Source organism: Schistocerca americana, chromosome X, assembly GCF_021461395.2.
Source record: "Schistocerca americana isolate TAMUIC-IGC-003095 chromosome X, iqSchAmer2.1, whole genome shotgun sequence".
In the NCBI taxonomy this organism is placed as follows: Eukaryota; Metazoa; Arthropoda; class Insecta; order Orthoptera; family Acrididae; genus Schistocerca; species Schistocerca americana.
This window is the reverse complement of record NC_060130.1, coordinates 847354507-847366992: the sequence shown is the minus strand read 5'-3', so window position 1 is coordinate 847366992 and position 12486 is coordinate 847354507. Positions and strand designations below refer to the sequence as shown.

The following is a 12486-nucleotide window of genomic DNA, read 5'->3' as shown; positions in this document are numbered from 1 at the left end:
TGCAATGTCACTTTGTAAATTAAGGACTAGTGCAACTCCTTCTTGCTAAAAAAACTGCATCTAGTATCTGAAGTCAAAACCATCAGTCTGCCAGAAAATGGCCCTGATCACATCAACCTTGGTGAGAGAAAGTTTTTATTTCAAGACCAGGACAGACATGACACCTGCATATATGCACTGAGAGATAAGCCACATACTACTAGATTCTGCAATCCTGGTAATGTCCATCAGATTACTAGTTGAAGTAGAACTACAGGCCTCAAATGCATACAGCTGTAAAACTTCGGCTAGCACTTTCAGTTGTCCGGAATACTAGGACACTGTGTGACCTACCAGACTTCGGGATGTAAGGATTAAAGTTTTTCCACTTTGCCTTCTCTGTAATGGTTATTTTCTGTTTTTCCCCCACATCTCAGTATTCAGTTTATGGTACAGAAATAAGCACACTTGTATTGAAAACCAAGCTCTGAGTCATTTCGCTGTCCCATCATCTGTGAATGCTAAGCTACAAAAAAATTAAATTGCACAGAGATCGTATCTGTATCGCCCTGCACACAGCTGTCATAACATGATAAGATAAGTAATGCCACGCCACAGCTAACATCCCCGACCCCCCCCCCAACTTGTTATATGTGTACAGCAGCCACAGCATCATGAGCCCCACACTAACAACACACGGTTACAGCTGACAAGTTTTTAAATAACAGTGGCACAGCCATGCCAGCTGTGTGGACACCTGTCTTGTGCCTCTCACTTCGCACTTCACTGCAATGCAGTTTAGGAGAATGTTTGTCATTATTTATATAAAGATCACAGCTGCCATTGTAGAGGCTCCATATTAACAATGACTCACACAGCAATAAAGAGAACAGATGTGAATGTTGGGAATTTTATTTGTGCAAATCTAGAGTATAGCTTTTGTACTTGTATGGTTAAATACTTCTGTATTAACTTGACTCTTATTTACTGTAATACTGAGGAAGTGTCCACAAGAAGCAAGTCATGAATACGTTTTAATAGCTGGGTGGTACTCTCCCACACCCAAAATGTAAATGTGGAATTTAAACTTGGTTTCAGTTGTAAGACAGGAAAATGGAATAGTTTGTGATAGGTTATTAGTGAATAAGTGATGCTTGTTTTGTTAGACGGTATTATTCTGATTCTAATACCTGTTAATCTGCATTCTAGAAGCTAGTGAAATAAATACAGCTTTTAAACACCAAGAGCTCTATGGACAATTATCAAACATTGGTAATATACAAAATATGTAGGTATCCAATTGTGAAGATTGTAACTGAAGTTCACTTATAAGCTAAGAGATGGCCGAGATGGCAAATTTATATTTGCGTGGGTTAATAGATAATGCTCATTTCATTTATTTTGTTACTGGCGCTCCATTCTTTCTTTGTCCTCTGGTTTTTGTGGTTTAAAGACATACATTACATGTGGGTTTAAAGACATCCATTACATGTGTAAATTCTGATTTACTTTGCTGCATGGTCCTATGTCAATGTCATGCCATTTTTCTTTAATTACTTAAACAGTAAACTTTATTTTCAACATCTGTTTAAAGCTATTCAAGGTACCTTTCCCATCACCAAATGTGGATATGTACACAAATATTGTAGAGCTTATATGGGGCCTTATGAGCAAGCAGGCCATTACTTGTGACACTAACTGCACTGAAAAACATTTGGTCTCCCTCCATTTGTAATCACTATCAATATGGCCTACCCTATAATGATTAGTAAAGAACAAGATTACAACAACATGATGAAAAGGATAGTTGCTACTCACCACATAGCAGAGATGCTGAGTCGCAGAAAAGCACAACAAAAAGTCTGTCACACAATTAGCTTTCAGCTAACTAGACCTTTTGACAAACGTCTACTTGGTTGAAAGCTAATCGTTAACAGTCTTTTTATTATGCCTTCTGCGACTCAGTATCTCTGCTTCATCACATTGTTACATTCCATCCTGAATTTTCCATTGTTTGATTTTGAATGAATGCGATAATTCTGTTAAGGTTTGGATACAAGTAAAGATTAATGAAATTTGAATTTGTGACTTACCTCCAGGCAGTGCACAGCTAAGCCACTGGACTACACAGTGTGGTCAACTCATTGAAATGCAGCCAATACAATTAAATTTCTTTTATTCCTCAAAATAGTTAACTATATAGAATAATGTCCACTTTCTCTAGTGGAACTTCAACTGCTCCACAGGTTATGATGTTTGTAGTGCTTTAGTTTCAGTATTATTATAATGCCATGGTAAGTGTCACCATCCGAAATCTATCCAACAATCTTGAGTTTATTCATTCCTTAATTATGAATTTGGGATTTGGCTTTCTGACTTTTTCTTCCTCATACTGTGAGTCCAAACTGGTTAAGGAGCTAAGCTACATTCAGTGGTATGGTTTATTCATGCTGTTGAGAGAGTGAGACTACAATCGTCCTTAGTAGCAATCTGATTGAGTGAGGAGGCACAGTGGTTAGCACACTGGACTTGCATTCAGGAGAGCAATGGTTCAAACCCATGACAGGCCATCCTGATTAAGGTTTTCCATGACTTCCCTAAATTGTTTCAGGCAAATGGCAGGATGGTTCCTTTGAAAAGGGCATGGCCAACTTCCTTCCCCACCCTTCCCTAATCCGATGGGACTGATGACCTTGCTGTTTGGTCCCCTCATCCCAAATCAACCAACAAATGAATCAACTGGCAATCTGCACTGTGATTTAATATCAGTGGGCAAATGATGTCTGATACTATCCAGTTCAGTTTTTTCCGACCCTATATATTTACTCTATCGCCATAACATTGGTGCTGTACCGTGTCTCTTTCCTCTGCTGGCAAAAGACATTTCCTGATCATACCTCCAGGATGGACCGGATTCCTATCACACCTTTTCCACCAAAACATATTTGAAACCTGTTCCAGTATGCTGGAAATCCACATATTTGAAACATTGTGCTTCCCTCCTCCTCTCTTGAGTTCCTGTAGTACTAATTCCGCAACTCTGCTGTCACAAACGGCCCATATTCTTAATTTTGTATTACACTGTATGTTAATTTAAAGCATTACATTTTGTTCTTAATTTAGAGTATTATTTTTTTTCAAGTTTTAATATTGTCCTTTAGAGTTTTGTATGCAGGCTGTGTCAAATTGTACAAAATCCAGATTCATCTCCATCAGCACTCCATGGCCACTGTCAAGGCCAGATACCAACAATATTGTAATTCTGTAAAAAAAAAAACTTTAAGCCATTATGGCAACTCTGATCAACTAAATACTTGTAACTTTATAAATCTTTAACTATGGATTAGAGCCAGCAGGTACTCTCCTCCACTGCCATATACTTGGACAACACACTGTCTTTTCATCGATTAGTAACTACCTATTTCATTTATACAACTACATTTAGAAGGTTGCACTTTGTAAGATGAATAATGCTGTGTTGACAGTTGTGTTCAATCATAGAAATTAAAGTATTAACCAAGGGTTCAGCCCTCTAGTGTCCCCCTCTTTTGACAGGAATTGTAGCCCTCTGTACAACAAAGGCCACCACGGCATTCCCTAATGCCTTTTTTATGAGTGATCTAGACCAGTAACAATGACTGCCGCACAAGCTGGCATGACATTTTGAATGGCTCTACCATCCGTCTGAAGCCCCCACTGTCCTAGAGCTCCATGGCGATCCTTTGCCACCTCACTCCAGATTCATCTCCACCAGCACTACATGGCCACTGTCAAGGCCAGATACCAATGATACTGTAATTCTGTAAGACATTATGGTAACTTTGATCAACTAAACACTTGTAACACTATGCAATAAGCCGCCTCACGACAACACTGAAGAAAAAAAACATATCCCACAATAGTTTCTAAAGCCACTTTGATGGTCATCTCACCCCCCCCCCCCCCCCCCACCTTCCCCAATCTGAGGGCCTTGAGGAAGGGGGAAAGATTATACAGGAATACAGGACAGCTAGCCAGTCTGCAAATATTTTAGGATTTCAACACAAAGTTTTATTCTAATTTTTTCATCATGTTTTTTAACTACACGTCCAGCATCAGTTCCCTCAGAACCTGTGTCCAGTCAACAGTGGCATCAGTAGATGTTTCTGTTTCCAGTAACCTGTTGACAAAACCAGGTACATTCACCACCATGGCGAGCCAATAGGAGGTGTGGGGAAAGTATGATAGGTTGATTGTTGTCTGTTTCTTGGAATGCAGAGCAAAGTCAGGACCCTCTCTTGGAAATTTGTGGTAAGGTCTTATGGGACCGAACTGCTGAGGTCATTAGTCCCTAAGCTTGGACACTATTAAATCTAACTTAAACTAACTTATGCTAAGGACGTGTCACACACACCCATGGCTGAGGGAGGACTCAAACCTTCGATGGGAGGAGCCACATGGGCTGTGACAAGATGCCTCAGACCACACGGCTATTCCGCACAGCCGACCCTCTCTTGTGTCCCAGTTCTATAGCAGGATGGAGGGTGTAGGCTGTCTGTCTATGACACTGTCTCTTCTCAACCAGCCACCAGCAAACTCAAACATGATCTGTTTCCTCTTTCTTCCTATTTCTTTAACCACTACAATCACCTAGACTGGGAGATGGCCGCAAAGTCTGGCCTGGGCGATTCCTATGCACCCTGAACTCTTACAATATATGGAATTTTTACCTGCCAGCCTAATGTATTATTTCAAACTCCCTTTAGATGCCCAGGTCCTGGTCCATTCTGGTCAAGTACCCCTTCTATGCCTGTACACATTGAAGCTCTCTGTTAACACACTATATGTAAATAGTTTCGTTTACAACTGGACACTGCTTTATTATGCCATGTCAGTTAGTAAATTAAAGCACAGGTCTAAATAGTTCAAAATTTACTACTGATGTTACCTAAATTGACAGCATGAACGTAAACAATTCACTTGTCAATAAAACAAAATTTTGTCACCAAATGTCAGTACAGAATTGTAGATCATTCAGTAATGCTACAAATTTCTATTGTAATGGGAAATATTAAGCATGAAATAGTGGTGGGAATGTTATGTGCAGATGCAAGGCAATTTCTCTGTGTTACTGAGGAGTTTGTGAACCTTTTGTAAGATGTATCACACAGGAAAATAAATGCTACAAATACTGTGAAACAACATGTCATTCAGTAGTGTCTCTTGATTGTGCATTATGTATGTTTCATTGCTGTCTGACATACCCGAAGTCGTAAGAACACCACACATGCGCAAGAAAGCTCACTTTGTAAATTCTACTGAACACAACAGGCACATCTCAAAGTGTCATTCCTCTCATTTTTATGAATAACTTATATCAGTTTTACTTATAAAATAGTGGCTAGGCCATCTGATGATTCCTCAGAGGCAATAAATCATGTTCTGAGGTAGAGAACTTGTTAAATGACTACTGAATAAACAATTTTCAGTCCTACCAAATTCAACTATTATATGTGGGGAAAATTCAACAACAGTAAAACATGGATAGTAGGAGAAACATTTGTAAAGACTGATTTTTGTGCTTTTAGTATGAAGCAGTCAAATATTTGGAGATATGAAAAAAAATGAAAAAGAAATTAAAACAGACAGATACATGAGATAGAAAAACTTCTCAAGTCACGAGAGACATGAACGACAGGATATATCATAAAAGAGTGCACTGAAACAAAATAATGAGTCACGGTCAGATTCCTCACCTGTTACATCACAAGTAACTGTGTGTGTAACCAAATGCATCAGAGATGTGTCACATATGCCCTAGGAGAAGAATCACAGTATAACCTCGCTTTTACTTTCCCGGAATTAACGTTTTCGCGCCTGTTATGATATTTTTTAAACCTCCCATCAAATTTCGTATGTCCACAATATTTATTCACACCTGATTTTGCATCAACATATTTATAATTTTTCCGTGATTTTCACTTTATGAAAAAATGTTCATGGGGGAAAAAAACTCACGTAAAATGATGCTGGCATGAAGTCAGCCTTCAAGTAGTGTTTACAATCATTATGTGATTAAATTTCTTGACACCAGGGTGCGCTACTTAGCAGATTTAAACCGGTAAACGTGTAAAAGTTGGAACAATTCATGCCATATCTTCTGCCGCTGCCAAACTCTACTCTGCGTGGTGGCTGATAGGAGTAACTAGGTTCATGTGAATAAAGATATCATGACCAAGTTCTACGATTTCCAAATTGTCTCTAAAGTGCGTGCACAGTTTTGTGATTGTTGTAATTGTCGTCACACCTCTGTCGAACCATAGTTAGTGTGTTTCGTCTTTTGGCTGCTTGTAGCGCTAGTTGACAGCTTCATTCAGTTTGCATTGCTCAAATGTTTATGGTTTAAACACAGTGCAAATTACGTATATTCTCATGCTGATCAAAATGTGTTTCAAAGATTTATCATCATTGTTAAGTGCAATATTTACATACGCATTTTTTGTGATGTTACACAAAAAACAATGTGTGTGATAGTTTGGGTGTGTGTGATTTCTACATAACTGAGTACCGGATAACCTCAAAAAGATGACTACAGTTCAAGAGATGCAGAGCTATATATATGCAAACACCACACAAAATACTTATGTAAATATTTGCACTTGATTTCAAGAAAAAATTCTCAAAACACACTGTTCTAAGCATGAAAAAATATGTAACTGGTGCACTGTCTCATTATTTAAATAATGAATGGCAGCTGCAGGCAACCCAAAAACATGAATAATGACATATGAAATTGAGTCAAACATCTCTGTTTCCCAATTACCCATTATATCAGCGGTTTTTATTAGATAATAAACAAGCCCTTGCAAGAGTACTTTGATGCCTATTATGCTATTATGTGCACATACATAAAGTGCGATAATGCAAGGGGGGTATCCTATATGTAACTTTTATAGCTTAAAACATTATTTCCCACATTTTACATTTTGCCACATTTTACACAATTTTTTTGAAGTCCCTTGAAAAGTGTAAAAGTGGGGTTCCACTGTATCTTAATTTTTATCCAGTGTTGCCTAGGAAAAATCATTGATAATGTAGATTGGAAAACCTACACAGTATTGAGAAATGAGCCTGCAGAATAAGAATACCGTACTTTTTGCTCATGAAGTAAGAAAGTGGTTTTGGAACAGAGTGAGAGGATTATACAGAAACAATACTTACAAAGCCAACTGCTTCAGTGACAGATGCTGGCGCTTCTCCTCCACCTTGAGCTATCTCCACACCATCATCAAAATGAATATTTGGTGAAACCTGGCTCACAATTCCTTCTGCTGGTGTCTCTGGGGTCTGCACATCACCAACGTTGCCTATACACATAAAAGCTAATCAATACATGTAAGCAGATGCAACAAGCACTTGCATTATTTATAAGGTGTCTGAACAACAATTCAAGAAAAAAAATTAGTAATGTAAATTAACTAGTGGGACAATGGTAAGTATTCAAAAACACATGAAGTTTTAATTGAAGGGGTTTACCAACCAATCATAAAAACTGTATAGCATTAACGCTGGGTTTTGAAATGGTCACCTACTGAAGGAAATGTGTAGAATTACAGTAGTACCTATGAAGTATATATCCTGTACAGATTTCATAATACTTAACATTAAGATACGTGAGTTTTTTATACAAAGAAATAAAAAAACATATGGACAGCCACTACAGATCACACAAAAGGTTTCTATATGGTGCTAACTACATTGGGCACTGTGCAATCTGAAGAAAAAACAGAAGATAGAAATGGGTATAGGGAGGCTATTGCATTATCTAATGACAGCGTAAAGCAAAGAAAAAATATACTTCCTGATGAGAGGTGATAGTACAGAGAAGATATGAGTAAAAGAATTTAATTCATCTATTTAAATTGAGGCAACTGAGATTTCAACTGAGGGAAACGGTAAAGCTGCACTTATGTATATTATACTAAGTGATAGTTATTGGGATTTATTAGCAATTACTAGTGATCACCACGAAATGTTGCTCTACTTTGTCTTGTGTCTCACTTTTGATGGAATGTTCACATCAGTATTACTGGAGCATAATTTGTTATTTGTACCTCAACTACAAGTCACACTAAACCTATTTTTTAAATTATTATATTGTCGACCCTAGCATCTAACTCATAATCAGTGAAGTTCAGAGCCAGATTAAACAAATTTTCCAGGAGTGTGACTATATATTGATGGACAATGAAAGATTTTTTTGACACATTATGGACTAAATATGGTAACGGAAATACCTTTGTTGAATACAAATAGTGGAACAAGTAAAGGTAACAAATCACTGCATAGTTGAGGCACTGAATGATTGATAAGTACATAAACGAGACTGAAAACATTGTTAAGCTTTCAAAAAAGTCCACAGAAAACTCTCTCTCTCTCTCTCTCTCTCTCTCTCTCTCTCTCTCTCTCTCTCGCTGCACAGCTACAGTGACCAGACTGACTACATTTGCACTGGAAGTGCAGTTTGGCTAGGATGAGGGGTTGTATTGGTTAGAATAGTTGAGGGGAGAAAGAAAGCTGGAATTGCGAGGGAAATTTAGAAGAACGTGTGGCTGCCAGCTGAAAGGGAGAGGCAGCAGGCCAACAGGACAGGATTGTGGCATTGGGGATTTTGCTCTGTCACAGACAGGGAGAGATGTATATGATACAGAGGCGTGCACTGCAGGAATGCTAAGTAAGAGCCGCTTACCCATATGGCTTTTCTGTAGTGAAAATAGCTCAAATTTTTCTGTTATCAGTCCTCTATGTTCTGGAAACATAAATGTTTCTTCTGCAACTTGTGTTTCAGCAATGGAAAAGCTGCAACCCTTACCGCTGAGCTAAGAGCTGCTGCTGTGTGATACGCATGGTGGAGGGCATGTGTGTGTGCATGCGCACAGGTGCGATTTTGAGTGACTTGGGGAAGCTGTGAGGCTTCTGCTGCCCTGTCAGTTAGCTCACGTGTGGTACGCGCATGTGCCATAGGCAAGCTCTGAGCCTTCTGCTGACTAGTTAGCTAGCTAACGCATCGTGACAAATTTTTTTCAAGTGAAAGTCAAGTTATTTTTTGTAGACATTCCAAGTTCAGAAAACGATATTTATTTCCATGGAGTGAAAGAGACGTTTGAATTAGAATTGTTGCATGAAGACATTTGTAGTTCAGAACATAATATCAGTATAATGTAAGTATGGTATTCATTTATTTATTTTACGTTTTATTGTGTTGGTTTGTTGATTACGATATAATGAACAAGTACAGTCTGGAATGTACTAGACTGATACAACAAATTAATATTTACACAGAGCTTTTTAAATTTGTAATCCCCTTCCATACACCAGTTTTTTTGAGTGCAGGGTGGTGTAATGGATAGTGTGTCTGCTTTGTAAATTCGAGGCCAGGGTTCGAATCTTAGCATCAGCAAAAGTTTAATTTTTTTGCTTCAATCTCATACATATGTCACTGATACAGAAGACTGTAAAAATGTCTCAGGAATTATAAAGAAATTCATTTATTAATTCTGCTTTTCTTTATTCTCTATAATTACAGTACAGTGGAGGTGGAGTGTATAATAGAGCAATTGTTGTGAAGAGCATTTCGTCTAAGGCAAAACAGGAAATTGTGCAATCTGGTAGACCTTGTCCAGAACTGCCTAATCTGAAGGCAGCTCGTACAGAGAAAAGCCAAGAATATGTTTGACATTTCCAAATGTCTCAATATAGCAGGACAGACTGGATTGCAGGGAGTTCGATGCTTAACAAACTTTTTTGCTGGCCATGTTTATTGTTTGAAAAAAAACAAACTGTATGGTAGAACAATGGATATAATAACCTGAACAATTTGCACAATGCCATACAGAAACACAAGAAATCTCAGTCACATGTAAACATGTGGATTTTCCGGTGCCCAGTACACACTGTTATGCTGACTCATGGTTCCATTAAATTTAGATTGTGCCTTGTCACTCCACACTATCTTCATCACAAATTGCTCATCATCAGTTACCATTTGCTGATACCATTCACAGACTTGCATTCAGCGATCAGTATTGTCATCATGAATCGCATGCAGTAATCATTGAATGTAAACTTTCCACTTTGCAGCTTTCAAAATTCTTCATACACCTGTAATGCTAAACCCTACTTCGTGTACCCATTGCGTAGCAGACTTCTGTGGAGAATTAAGAAACGTTTCCAACTCAACAGCCGACAAAGCAGAACTTGTAGCTGTACACTGTCTTCTTGATCTTCCTTTGTCAACAACACAAATTGTTCCATGCAATTCAAACTTGTCAATGATGCGTTTAATTGCTATGCAGGTTGGTAGTTCTGTTTCAAATTCCCACCTCCACTGACGTTGCACTTCAACAGCATTATCAAACTTGAAAAACCACTTCACAACACATTTTCATTGCTCAAATGTCAAGCATGTTCCTGTCATCTTGTTTTCTCAATATTGAGATGAAAGTACTAACATCTGTTGAGCCAAAGACCATATTACAACACACTCTTAACTCAAATCGAATGGCAATATCAATACCTCGATAGAGCCTGACAAAGAGTGTATACAATTTTCTGGCAGACTCTGTATATCCAAAGGCCATATTTGTTCATTGTTTTAGCTACAGCTTAAATCTAGTTCTGTCTCAGTCAGTTTCTTGCAAAAAAGAATGCAGAATATTTTTTCAGAGGTTACAGGTTTGGGTCATTTTCCCACAAATCCTCAAAAAGAATGTATGCACTAAATGAATTTACAGTGAAAAGAATGTCAAGACATGCCCCAACATGATGGAATTTTTCATCCTGTTTGGTACACACTGTGAAAGATCAGCGAACCTCATTTGTTGAATTCTTTGAACACGTACTGGATGAAAGCTCAAATTAGGACAACGAAATGATAATTGCTGCTCGCGTATTTTTTAAATTTCTGGCTTGCCCTGAAACAACTCTTTCTACTGATATTCAGCAGAATTTTTTGTTTCACAGATGTACTCTTCAATATTCTTCAGTCTAAACACCTAGATATTCTGCATTGTTCACAAAAGATACAAGGTACGAAAAGGGAAATACTGAACCTTAGAAACCAGGCTGATTTGGTGTGGAGTGACACTCAGGCACAAAATGCTGATGCTGAAGATGAACCTCCTGCTAAACAGCAGTGTTGTAATGTACATCCCTCCATTTTAAGAAAGTCCCTCTCCTATGATATTGTTGACAATATAGTTGTGCAAACTGAGGAAAGGTTTGAATTATTGCATCAACTTTGTTGGACCCAAAGACGTATCAAATGTAGAGAACATATTTCACTACATCTGCATTTGAAAAATTGAGACAAACTCATAAGGATGTGTTTGATTTCGTTCGACTGAAAACTGAACTACCTGTGTTATACGCATATGGAAACTTTAGTAATGATCACCTATATGACCTTGTGATATCACTGAAGAGCAGACAATAAGATACAGCTCTGTCTGAAATGTATAAACTAGGTTTACTTGTTTTTACTGTCCCAATCACAACTGCATCTGTAGAAAGATCTTTTTCTGAAGTAAGAAGAATTAAATTGTACCAAGGTGTACACAGAGTCAACAGCATCTTTCTGGTTTGGTACTTCTATCCAAAGAAGTGGAGGTTCTTCACAATCTAAGAAGTAGGCATACCTTCTATGATGATGTAGTCACTGAGTTCACCAGACAAGAAAGAAGAATGGAATTTACATACAAATAAAAATTAATATTAGTGCAGTTATGTAGATAATTGTAAAATATAGTTCATTAATTGAAATTTGTCAAGTGCATGTATCAATAAATATGATGCTATGCGTGGGCAATAGAATCTCATTTCCAGTTCATTCTGTACATTGCCCCAAAGCATTTTTTCAGCATACCCAGCATTATATAGCACCACATGCCCCTGATATGGTGATATGGAAGACTAGATTTGAAGTCAACTTCAATGGTTGCTTCACGTTATTGAGCCCTCACCAATACAATGTCCTCTGAACTATATAGATGGAAATTATCCTTACAACATATACTTTGATTCCACAGTCCTCTTGCCTCTGAAATCTGCAAACCCTTGACCTAAACCTAGCCCCTCCCCTGAGCCGATGCCCCCCCCCCTCCCCCATCCCACTCCACATCACTCATATCCTCCTCTCCCAATCTGCTCCACCTTGCCATTACATGCCACATGTAGCTTCCACTGCCTGCACTACAATGAGCTCACTAGTGCCACAGTCCCTTCCAATGCATTTGCTGCTTCTCCCTCCCAGCCATTACCCAACCTTCCCCCAACATTTCTTCCTGTTACCCATCATATTACTCCCCTTGCCCGCTCCACTTGATACATCCTTTAACAGAGTCAAGCTGAAGCCCAATACAATGTAGTCAGCGTGTGTGTGTGTGTGTGTGTGTGTGTGTGTGTGTGTGTGTGTGTGTGTGACCTGTTCCATCTTTACCCAATTCTTTTCCTAACTCAGTCATTGTCAGC

The 12486-nt window shown here is 38.3% G+C and overlaps 1 protein-coding gene across 1 annotated transcript in view; it reads right to left on the bottom strand.

Moving 5' to 3' along the window:
- LOC124556600 (E3 ubiquitin-protein ligase HERC2) overlaps positions 1-12486 on the bottom strand; it is an 832907-nt gene that overhangs the window by 280336 nt on the left and 540085 nt on the right. The window contains exon 59 of the mRNA XM_047130567.1: positions 7180-7325. Coding sequence (XP_046986523.1) covers positions 7180-7325 — 146 coding nt within the window. The remainder of the gene's footprint in view (positions 1-7179; positions 7326-12486) is intronic.